Genomic DNA, 13,063 nt, shown 5'->3' on the forward strand with positions numbered 1-13,063 from the left:
GCCACTACCAATTCCAGGAGACACAGACGTCTACCTGATACATAGAAACAAACACAAGGAAGCAGCCAAAATGTGTAGACAAAGAAACATGTCACAAATGAAAGAAATGGAAGCAAGCAAATTACTGGATACAGAGTTCAAAACAATGATTATAAGGTTGCTCAAGAATCTTAATGAGCGATTCAAGGGACTTAATGAGAGCTTCAATGGACTTAGTAAGACTTTCAAGGATCTTAGTGAGAATAAGACATGAAAAAGGACTAGTCAGAAATTAAGCATACACTAACTGAAATAATGAATAATTTACAGGAATTCAACAATAGAGTAAAGGATTCCAAGAATTATATCAATGATTTGGAATATGAGGAAACAAAAAACACCTAATCCAAAAATATGAAGATAGTATAAGGAGCCTCTGGGACAACTTCAAGGGTACCAACATTTGCATTAAAGGGGTGCCAGAAGGAGAAGAGAGAGAGCAAGGTATTGAAAACCTATTTGAAGAAATAATGACAAAAAACTTACCCTACCTGGTGAAAGAAATAGACTTACAAGTCCAGGAAGTGCAGAGAACCCCAAACAAAAGGAACCCAAAGGGGCCCACACGAAGACACATCATAATTAAAATGCCAAGGGCAAAACACATAGAGAGAATCTTAAAAGCAGCAAAAGTAAAGCAGTTAGTTACCTATAAGAGAGCACCAATATGACTTCCAGTTGATTCCTCACCAGAAACTTTGTAGACCAGAAGGGAGTGGCAAGAAATATTCAAAGTGATGAATATCAAGGAATACAACCAAGATTACTCTTTCCAGCAAAAGTATCATTTAGAATTGAAGGTCAGATAAAGAGCTTCACAGACAAGAAAAAGCTAAAGGAGCTCATCACCACCAAACAAGTATTGCATAAAATGTTGAAGGGTATTATTTAAGAAGAGAAAGAAGAAGAAGATAAAGAAAAAGATTAAAAAAATATATGAACAATAAAATGGCAATAAATGCATATCTATCAATAATTGCATCTAGAAATCAAAAGAAACAAACAAGTAATCTAATGAACAAAATAAACTGGTGAATAAAATAGAATCAGAGGCATGGAAAATGGAACAGACTGATGAATCTCAGAGGGAAGGGGTTGGGAGGGGCAGACATTAACTAAGGGATTAACAAAAGATCTTATATGCAAACTAGAGGCCTGGTGCACAAAATTCATGCACCGGGCAGTGGGCGGGGGGGGGGGGGGGGGGGAGGATGCCTCAGCCTGGCCTGCACCCTCTGGCAGTCTGGGAGCCCTCAGGGAATGTCTGACTAATGGCTTAGGCCCACTCCCCTCTGCCCCCATGGAGTGGGCCTAAGCCGTTAGTCGGACATCTTTAGCAAGGCCATGGAGGCAAGAGAGGCTCCCACCACCGCCGCTGGGCTCACCAGCCATGAGCCCGGCTTCAGGCGCTCCGCCTGTAGGAGAGTACTGACTACCAGGGGGCAGCTCCTGCATTGAGCGTCTGGCCCCTGGTGGTCAGTGCGCATCATAGCAACTGTCATTCTGCCGTTCGGTTGATTTGCATATTAGCCTTTTATTATATAGGATTATATAGGATATGCATTACCTATGGACAAAGACAATAGGGTGGTGAAGGTCTGGGATGGGGTGGGTAAGGGGTGGAAAAAAGGGACATCTGTAATACTCTCAACAATAAAGGTTTTTTAAACAATCAAGTACAGCACAGGGAATATCGTCAATAATATTGTAATAGCCATGTGTGATGTCAGGTGGGCACTGGAAATATCCAGAGGAACACTTTGTAAAGTATATGATTGTCTAACCACTATGTTGTATACCTGAAACTAATACAAAATAATATGAATGTAAACTGTAATTTTAAAAAACTTGAAATTAAAAATATGGGCAAAGAACTTAGACATTTCTCCAAAGAAGATACACAAATGGCCAATAAGCACATGAAAAGATGTTCAGCATGACTAATTATTATGGAAATGCAAATCAAACTTACTGTGAGATACCCCTACACACTCACGAGTATGACTCTTAAAAACAAAACAGAACAGAAAATAACAGTGTTGGCAAGGATTTGAAGAAATTGAAACCCTTGTGCACGGTTGGTGGAAATATGAAAGAGTGCAGCTACCATGTAAAGCAGTATGGTGGTTCCTTAAAAAACTCAACATAAAATTAACATATGATTCAGTAATACCATGTTTAACTATACAATTTAATACCATTTTTCAGTATACTGAAAACAGAGACTTGAACAGATATTTGCACACCCATGTTCATAGCAACATGAGTAGCAATAGCCAAAAGGTAGAAACATCTCAAGTGGTCATTTATTGAGGAACAGATAAACAACATATGGTATAGGCATACAATGGAATTTTATTCAGTCTTGAAAAGTAAGGAAATTCAGCCCTGGCGGGGTAGCATACTTTGTTAGAGTATCATCCCCATACACCAAGGTTACAGATTTCATGCTTGGCCAGGACACATACAAGAATCAACCAATGAAGAAGAAATACGTGGAACAAAGAGGTGTATCTCTCTCTCTTTCTCTCTCTCAAAGAAAAACATTAAGGAAATTCTGACACATGATATGACATAAATGAACCTTGAAGACATATGCTAAGTGAAGTAAGCCAGTCACAAAAAAAAACAAATATTTTATGACTGCACTTATATTACGTTATTATAGAGTAGCCAGATTCACAGAGGCAGACAGTAGAATGGCAGTAGACCTGGTGGGGCTGGGAGTTAGTATATAATGGGTATAATGATAGTATGGGAAGATGAAAACGTTCTAGAGATCGATGGTGGTGATGACTGCATAACAATGTGAATGTACTTAATGCCACTGAACTGTACACTAAATGGTAAATTTTATGTCTATCTTACCACAATTAAAAAATAAGACAAATATTTTAATCTCCCACTTCTCCCTAGAGAACCCAAAATATCCCATCTAGTTAGGTTGTATGACCTCTGAGAAAAGTTTGTTGGTACAACAAATAAGCAGAGTGATCACTGAGTTTGAGTAGCCATTTACCTTGTAAATGAAGTAACAAGTACATGCTCAGCTGCTGTCAGCACTTCTCTCACACAGCAAGTTATCTTGCTGTCAGAATTGTTCCATCAGTGAATTATTTATTCAAAATATCATTAAATAAGTACTACAGGATTGTATGTCCATGAGTCATAAAGGTTAAAGTGGGTGTGCTAAACAAAGAAAACTGATTACTAATTCATTTATTTTACTAAGACCTAGATAGCACTTTTATGCAAACTACCAAACTGCACCTATAAAATAACAGAAATGTCAAACTAAACAGATACATTTTAAATAAATATATATATATATATATATTAGAGAGAAAGGAAGAGAGAGAGAGAAACATCAATGATGAGAAAGAATCATTTATCAGCTGCCTCCTGCACACCCCCTACCAGAGACCGTGGGGTAAGAAAGGACCCCCATATCTGGGAAAGACCTCCCAGTCAAAAAGTGTTATTGTTAATGACAAACACATAAAGGCCAGAGTTCAGTTTATAGACAAGGAAGTGTTTCTCTATTTTTTCTCTGTAATGAGGATATCATATTAAGCATATTCAATTACCCAGGCATGTGACCTGACTGGGAATCGAATGTTGACCTCCTGGTTCATAGGTCGACACTCAACCACTGAGGCACACTATCCGGGCAAGCGATACATTTTTATCACTTCCTCTATTTCAATGTTCAAAATAAGCAGAATATCCCAATAATTGCTTAATTTCTGTCTTGAAAAGACTCTAGGCACTCCTTACAAACCCTATAAAAGTTATTTTTAACAGTGATGTTATAGAAATCATACCATCTTCATACAATGCCCTAATGACAAATATATGGTGCCCAAAAGAAAGACAAGACCAAGATTAAGGCATGCCCCATGAGCCTAATTCAGCCACTGTGCAGACTGTATTCTGAAGGTTTGAGTCATCCTGGAGCCAGCTATACATGAAGAAGAGGAGGGGTTCAGAGATTTGTAGAATTCATAGCAATGATTTGTAAGTCATAAGCTTCCTGAGAGCTTTACTTTTTATTTTTGAAGAGCTTTACATTTTAATCTTAAATCTTTTCTCTTTGTATTGGTCTCTGAAACTCATTCCACATTGCATTTCACCTGCATTAGTTTTCATTATTATTCATTAGATTTGTAAGAAGAATGGGCACAAAACTGCTTATTCTATCCTCCATGGTCTACCACCTCACTGCTTTCCGTAGACTGCACTAAACAAAGGCCTACTGAAGAAGGGTAAGGGTGCTGGTTTCAGTATCCCCATGTCTACAGACTGCTCAGTTTGCATGTGCTCACAGATTAGAGCCAAATATGGTATTTATATTCTCCTGGTTTGTCACAGGTTTCTAAGAGCAAAATGCAGAAGAAACACAATCAAACAGAGTATAAGGAAATTTGGGGGGGAGAAAAATACAAAGCTGTTCAAATGATAATATCATAAAGACAAAACATTGAATGGCTTTAAAAAGTGAAAGAAGAAAAATAAGACACAATGACCTTTAAAAATGACACTAAGATTTTTAAATTATGCATAAGGGAGCAGGAAAATAGGCCCTATGGCCTTTAATAAGAATATTAAGATTTTTAAATATTCTAAATGAAGTCAAAAGTGTTATTGTTAATGAAAAACACATAAAGGCCAAAGTTCAGTTTATAGACAAGGAAGTATTTCTCTATTTTTTTTTGTAATGAGGATATCATGTTAAGCATATTCAATTACACTGTCATTCATTAACCTGGATTATTCTCTGCAAAGAAATGATCAAAGAATTGAAAGTACAATTGTCCTAGAAATTCAAGCCTAGTTTCAGTTTATCTTTCAGAAAGAAAAAAAGAATCCAGTGAAACCTAGATGAAAAGAAAAAAAAAGGAATACATCTCGGGGTAAATGGGTGGTGGTAGAAGCAATAAAAGGTACTGTTCAATTCTTGGAAGTCTGATACCAAGCAGAAGAATAACATCACATGGAGTTTTTCTCAAGCATACCTATTTTATTAAATGCTTCTTGTAGTTCCTCCAGCTCCTCCCGAGAAATGGTAGTGGTACTATTTTCCATCTTGACAGGAAAGACTTCCCTCAGGTCTTTATACCTAAAAAAAAAAAAAAAGAAAGAAAATAAAAAATAAAAAGCAATGTTATAAAAAGAGCCTTTTACAAACATTTATCTAAGCAAATACAGAGTCCACAGGCAGTAAAATATCTAAAAGGAATCACGTGAGAGGTCTGGCTGACAAGGAAGAAATAGAAATGGATCCCAGGGTAACAAATACCTGTTTTTCACACCCTGTGCTAGTTCTTAATAGCCCGCATCATTTTCATGTACATTTTACCCAACTATTTCAGTAAAATATGCACTTCAAGTTTGAGAGAAGTGTAACATTTGTAAACATAAAGAAAGGGATCAGAAAGTAAAATTTTAATACATGAGCCATGTCCACAAATAGAATTTTACAGTAAGAGGAGTCTGCACGTCTGGAGATGGAGCTGTGGCTTTCATGGTCAGCTTTACAATATGCGGCCACTGCCACCAACTCTCTCTTCCCCAGGGGAGATGTCTTTCCCAGATATGGGGGTCCTTTCTTACTCTGAGCAAGTGATACAAACTAAAGGGGGAAAATCCAGTAAAACTGAGTTGTAACAAAAACAAACAGGTGGTAGTCATTGTAGAAAGTAATTGGTAACATATGACCCAAACAGAAAATAGCTTTGGTGGTAGTAAGCACAGCTGCTTTCTAAAACATAATTAAAATTACCCATAATCCCACTATCCAGAAACATCAACTGGTATCACTTTATTATCTATATCTATCTGTTGTACTTTCAAGTAATGAATACCTTTTTAAGGGGTGAAATATGTTAGTATATTATATTTTTGCATGAATATGTTTCCATGTTATTTATCAATGTTGTATGTTGTATGTTTCCATGTTATTTATCAATACAACTAGAGGCTCAGTGCATGACATTCGTGTGGGGGTCCCTCAGCCCGACCTGCACCTTCTCCAATCTGGGAGCGCTCAGGAGAGCCATCTCCAATCCAGGAGTTTTGTCTGTCTTTGCAATCATATGAGCGAATTGTCTGAGACCCCCAACCAAGTTTGGTTTGTTGCTCACAGAATAATAGAGGCATTTTTTTTTCTTTGCTTCATTGGTGGAGATTTCCTGGTAGTTTTAGGATATCTTCCCTTTAATTTTTCCTAGACACTCTGATTTTACTTATGTCTCTCACCTTTGCTTTTCCTCCATCCCCTACCGCAACAGTAACTTGCTCCAGGTTCACTTTGCTAGTGTCTAGGACAGTGGTTCTCAACCTTGGCTGCACATTAGAATCACCTGGGAATCTTTTTGAAATCCTGATTTCTGGGCCTCATCCTCTGGAAATTCTGTTTCTTTGTTATGGGGTGAGGCCACAACATTAGTAACAAAGAAACAGAATTTCCGGAGGATGAGGCCCAGAAATCAGGATTTTAAAAAGATTCCCAGGTGATTCTAATATGCAGCCAAGGTTAAGAACCACTGGTCTAGGAGATCCGTCTTCCACCAGAACTACAATTCCCAGCATTCCTGGTGCTCCCCGTGCTCTTTGTTTTCCCTTCCTGCTCTGTCTTTGTCCCATGGCCTCCCACTCTGCCAAGTCCTCCAAGCCACCAGCTCTCCCTCTCTGCTCTCCGTCTGGTGGCTTGGGGAGCCAAGTTCCCCAAGCCACCCACTCTCCGCCGGCTCTCCCACTCTGCTCTCCACCCGGCAGTTTGGGGGGAGTGACCAAGGGAGCCACGTCCCCCCAAGCTGCGGGCTCTCCTGCTCTGCTCTCCGCCTGGCGCCTGTGCATGCAAATTAACCTGCCATCTTTGTCAGGTTAATTTGCATACTCATTTCTGATTGGCTGGTGAGTGTAGTGGAGGGATGGTCAATTTACATGCTTCTCTTTTCTTATATAGGATATTTAATGGTCACATATTACTATATCATAACATATTTGGTAAATCTCTTATTTCAGGGTATTTCATTGCTTCCAATATTTTGTTCTAAACAATGTTGCAATGAAAATGCTAGTAGGTAAATAATTGTACATATCCATGTTTATTTCTGTAAGATAAATATCTCAAGGTGGAATTTTGTTTTTTAATCTTCACCTGCAGATGTTTTTCTATTGATTTTTAGAGAGAGTGGAAAGGAGGACAAGAGACAGAGAGAGGGAAACATTGATGTGAGAGAGACACGTTGATTGGCTTCCACCAGCATGTGCCCTGACCAGGGCCTGGGATCAAAGTATTTTCTTAGAATTGTTGGTATTTCTATAGTGTCACTTTTCAATTCTCTCTTTGATATCTGATTTCATTTACTTGGGTCCTCTCTGGTTGTCTATGGAGAGGGAGGCCAGGACTGCAGCTTGGGTTAGAGCTAGATCTATTAATTTTATTAAAAAGACAGATTTTTAGTAATTACGGCAAAATTTTAACATCTGTTCCATCTGAGCTTAAGTATATGGACATCAATTAAAATTGCTATTGTACTTTTTGGTATTTTTTGTTTTAAATTATTCATAATATAAAAATTGTGAACTCAGATAGTAAAAATAATAAATAAAATAAAGATAACAAAATCGGTTTTGAACAGGAGAAAATTTATTTTCAGTACCTCAATCTTAATCAAAATAGTTAATATTATTTGGGCAGAATAATGTACTGAAATATCAAATTATGTTTATTCTCTCCCCCACACCCCCAATAAATAAAAGTAATAACTATCTTTTATGTTAGGAACTCTGGCAGCACAGAAAGCAAAACCAGTCTGGAATCTGTGGGCCTTCTGAGTTTGGATAGAAGCACAGACCTTCTTAGGGCTTATTTAGGCTGGATATCTTGGGAACGGGGCAGCAGGAGAAGAGGCCTCTGGGAAGCCACAAATGAGAGAGACCAAGAGAAGGGAGAGATTATCACAATGGGGAAGGAGGGAACTCACTTAATGAGAGCAAGGAGACTGCTACCCCAGGGGTGGCAGAGACGAGGCACAGACAAAGTGTAGTAGAACCTCTATGAGAGAAATCCACTCGATGACAGGATTGATAACTGAGGATAGGAGAATTTCCTCCATGCTTTGCTCTGTTTAAGATCCCAGGATAACAGAGGCTAAGAGGCAAATTGCAGGTGCCTGAGAAAAATTTGACAGTACTCAAGCAGGATGAGGCATCAAAGTCAAAATAAAGTTGCTTTAAAGAACTCAGAGAAATGTGATATTTCCTTCATTCCTGATTTTTATGGAAAAAAGCCTTGATAGTGTTTCTCCGAAGAACTGGCTAGGGTCAGAGGTTCTGGAGCATGTCACTATCTCCGGTGAGGAAAGCAGCAGTGCCACCAGTGTCCTATATACTCCTCTCTTCTTCACAAACTCTTCTCTCATCTCTCACCATAACCCTCCTTTTTTCCTATTACATCCTATTTTCAGCTTTCCATTACAAGTTTAAAGATCACAAGGTCACAGGAATAAATCACTACGTGAAGAAATAAGCAGCTAAGAAACATAAATTAATTGAAGTTTTCTTTCTATTTAAAGAAAACCTGGAAATATTTTTATTTATTTATAATATCTCCAGCAATGTACTTTTCAACCACAATTAACAAGAGGGAGCTGCATCACTGACTTTGCAAGAAGCAATCATGCATATTCCATATCAAGCTGTTCTTTCTTTATCAGACTTTCTTTAGTTAAAATGTCTACTGAGTCTGTCATCCTATATAATAAAAGCCTAATATGTTATGTGTCCGGTCATCCATTCAACCAATCAAAGCGTAATATGCTAATGATATGCTAAGGCTGCTCAACCACTCGCTATGACGTGCACTGACCACCAGGGTACAGACAGTCGACCGGTCAACCAATCGCTAAGATGTGCACTGGCCACCAGGGGGCAAAAGCTTCAACTGGTAGGTTAACTTGCTGCTGGGGTTTGGCTGATCGGGACTGAGCGAGAAGGCCGGACATGCCCTGGAGCCTTCTTGTGGTCCCTCCCCCCAGCTGGCCAACCTCTTGCATCTTTCCCCGGCCCTGATCATGCACCAGAAAATATCAATACAGTTGACCTTTGAACTGCATGGGTCCACCAACATGCAGACTGTTTTCAATAAATATATTGGAAAAAAATTTTAAGACATGCAACAGTTTGAAAAACTTCACAGTTGAACTGCATAGCCTAGAAATATCAAAAACTAAGAAAAAGTTAGGTATGTCATGAATGCATAAAATATGTTACCATCAAATATATACAAATATATCATAAAAATATTAAAAATTTATCAAAACATATGCACAAAACACACATGGTGCCAGTCACAATCTAGAGAACTGTAAACAAACACAAAGATGCAGTATTAAATCATAGCTGCATAAAATTAACTGTAGTACATACTGCACTGCTGTATTAATTTCATAGCTACCCCACTGTGGTAGGCACAAGTATTGCAAAAAAATTACATGCACATTTTTGACTGGAGAGGGGTTGGGGTCCCTAAACTTGAGTTGTGCAAGGGTCAATCTTATACTGTTATCTTGATGTTGGGGATTTTTTTCTGCTTCAGTATTCCCAACTATTAACCTTCTCATTACTCCCACACTATCTACATAATGTGCTCTCTGCGCCCTTCTCTCAATTCAACCACTTGGACTTCCACACACCACTCCCTTTGTGTCCTTAACTTCTTCCCAACCGCATTAGACATGATCGCCTCTGTCCATACCTGGCCTCTTAAGTATTTTTCAGTTCACTTAAATTTATTCTTGTATTAGCCATATTTTGCTGTTTTATTCTCATTAACCTTTCTAACTTCATTATTTGTTCTTTGCAGAGTTTCCCTCACTTTGCTTTCCCCACCTCCCTCATCTACCACCTATAGATTTCATGTAACCCCCTTATGCCTCTTCCTCTGATTCTAATGTGTAAAATAAGATGCAAAACTGCCGTTCTCCAGAGCATTTTCTCAAACCATTGAAATTTTGCTTACCAGAGATTATTGTCAGTTTGGCTCAAATGAACTTGTAAAAATTCTCTACAGGTTTGGACATTTCTTACGTCAACACAAGGCAATTGCAGTATATGAAATGGCAATATAAGAAGGAAGGCTCCAAGGTGTGGTTTGTGAGGACATATGCATTTAAGAGAAAACAAAAATAACAGAGACAGAGACCAAAGATTTTTGGGGGGAAAAAAACAACACAAAAAAGCAGAAACAAAAATTCTTGTTAAAGTATTTAGCATGTGAAGAATTCCTGTTGTGGCCTAACTTGTTCATATTAAAGCAACTGCAGGCCAGACCAGACACCAGTGTAGAGGGGCACAGTCCAGGCCAGAACACCAGTGTAAAAGCATGGCAAGTCAACAAGTATTTTGAGTCCAGAAATGGAGTCAGACAAAACAAACAAAAAAGATTATATTTAAAGAACTGGGGGGAAAAAGTAACTTTCCTAAGGAAAGAAAGACACCATATTGAAATGAAAGGTACTAGTATCATAACTCTGACCTTCATCACTTTGAATATGGGATCTGGTCACCCAAACACAGAGATTTAAAAGTTATTTCACTTTTTTTTCACCAACTGAATGAATGGGTATGAAGAGTTAAGAGCTGCTGGATAGAGGGTAGGGGAGGTAAAAGAAGGTATAGAGAGGATAAATGGTGATGGAAGGAGACTTAACTTGGAGTGATGAACACACAATATACAGATGATGTATTATTGAATTGTACACCTGAAACCTATATACTTTATTAACCAGTGTCACCCCAATAAATTCAATACAAATTAAAAAAAAAAATTGCTCACAGACAATAGGAAAGTGAGGCCTGTGCTGTGCGGGGGAGGGACAGGTTGGGAGAGGTCGAGGGGGGGAAATGGAGACATCTGTAATACTTTCAACAATAAAGAATTTAATTTAAAAGGAGTTGCTGAATAGTTAAATGATTAAATCAGTATGTCAAAAAAAAAAAAAACACCCACAAAAACAAAACAAACAAACAAAAACAACAATGCAAAAAAGGTCTCTTCTCACAAGGCCCTTGCCCAAAAGTTCTCCCCATTATCCCTGGTAAACACCAAACAGCTGCCCCCTCAGTTTTGAAACCCAAACACAGAGTTGCAAGTGTATAAGTGATGAGAAAAAGGTGGTCTGGGCAGAGAGGGATGAAGTGTAAAGCTTACTTCCCATTCTGTGCCCTCAGCTCCACCCTGACAGGTGCAGTAATGGGTTTTTCATACCTCCAATGGTACTGAGATAGGGTATGTGGCAAAACAACTGTAACCAATAAGGGCTATTGGAACTGTCAAGGAGATAATAAGATCAAACCCCAAAGGTTATATGGCTTAAAACCAGCAGAAGACCAACTTGATCCAACATGGCAACTAATTTCACCTTGCAATAATCTCATTATATGCTCACTAGAGGCCCAGTGCATGAAATTCGTGGATGGGGCAGGGGGGTGTCCCTCAGCCCAGCCTACACCCTCTCCAATCTGGGACCCTCAAGGGCTGTCCGACTGTCCAACCCCTGTGGGATCAGGCCTAAATGGGCAGTCAGACATCCCTCTCACAATCTAGGACTGCTGGCTCCCAACCGCTCGCCTGCCTGCCTGCCTGCCTGATTGCCCCTAACCACTTCTGCCTGCCAGCCTGATCACCCCCTAACCACTCCCCTGCCAGCCTGATCGATGCCTAACTGTTCCCCTGCCGGCCCAATCACCCCCAACTGCCTTCCCCTACCAGCCTGGTTGCCCCCAACTGCCCTCCCCTGCAGACCTGGTTGCCCCCAACTACCCTCCCCTGCAGGCTCAGTTGCCCCCAACTGCCCTCCCCTGCAGGCCTGGTTGCCCCCAACTACCCTCCCCTGCAGGCTCAGTTGCCCCCAACTGCCCTCCCCTGCAGGCCTGGTCACCCCCAACTGCCCTCCCCTGAAGGCCATCTTGTGGCCACATGGGGGTGGCCATCTTGTGTGTTTGGAGTGATGATCAATTTGTATGCTGGTTGTAACTAATTAGCATATCCGGTCGTGACCGTGAGGGCATTGTGACCAATTTGCATATTACCCTTTTATTAGTATGGATTGTAATACATTAGCTTACAAAATGATACACCTAACCCATCATAATATTTCCTAAGGACACAAAATGGTCCACAGTGCTCTTCTGAGCAGTGTCCAGACCTTTCCCAGAAAAATCCTGATTATTCCTTCCCTTATTGAATGCCTCAATTAAATGAGCCTCAATAAAAACATATATCCCAGCCTGGCTGGTGTGGCTCAGTGGTTGAGCATCAACCCATGAACCAGGAGGTCACCAGTTCAATTCCTGGTCAGGGCATATGTGCAGGTTGTGAACTCAATCCCCAGGAGTGGGTGTACAGGAGGCTGCCAATCAATGTTTCTTTCTCATCAATGTTTCTATCTTTCCGCTCTCTCTAACATAATCAATAAAACCATAAAATAAATTTTAAAAAATATATATCCCAACAAATTCAGAGAACAGACTGACAGCTGTCAGAGGACAGGGGTTTGGGGACTGGGTGAAGATGAGGGGATTAAGCAAAAACAAAACAAAACAAAACACACACACACACACACACACACACAACTCATAGACACAGACAACAACTGTGGTGACTACCAGAGGGCAGAGGGAAAGTGGGGTTGGGGAGGTAGAAAAGGGTACAGGTGATAAAGGAGACTTAACTTGGGGTGGTGAATACACAATGAAATATACAGATGATGTATTATTGAATTATACACCTGAAACCTATGCAATTTTATTAACCAATGTAACCCCAATAAATTCAATAAAAAAGAAAAACAAAAAATGGGGGTGGGAGTAACTCCCTTAGGGAGGGGGCTGCTCTACCTATGGAGTAGCCCTCTTTCTGTATCACTCCTTCAGTAATAAACTCTCTTTCACTTTAAACTTTATGCTGTCTAGTATTTTAATGCTTTCCTGTGTGATGCCAAGAACCCAAAGTGGG

The 13,063-nt window shown here is 39.7% G+C and overlaps 1 protein-coding gene across 3 annotated transcripts in view; it reads right to left on the reverse strand.

Annotated features, from left to right (window-relative positions):
- The window catches only part of PLS1 (plastin 1), a 128,412-nt gene that overhangs the window by 90,259 nt on the left and 25,090 nt on the right, over window positions 1–13,063 (reverse strand). For all 3 annotated transcript variants that reach the window (XM_059688263.1, XM_059688264.1, XM_059688262.1), the window contains one exon: window positions 5,055–5,158. In XM_059688263.1, coding sequence (XP_059544246.1) covers window positions 5,055–5,124 — 70 coding nt within the window. In that variant the 5' untranslated portion in view covers window positions 5,125–5,158. The remainder of the gene's footprint in view (window positions 1–5,054; window positions 5,159–13,063) is intronic.

The sequence above is a fragment of the Myotis daubentonii genome, chromosome 3, assembly GCF_963259705.1.
Source record: "Myotis daubentonii chromosome 3, mMyoDau2.1, whole genome shotgun sequence".
NCBI classification, from domain to species: domain Eukaryota; kingdom Metazoa; phylum Chordata; class Mammalia; order Chiroptera; family Vespertilionidae; genus Myotis; species Myotis daubentonii.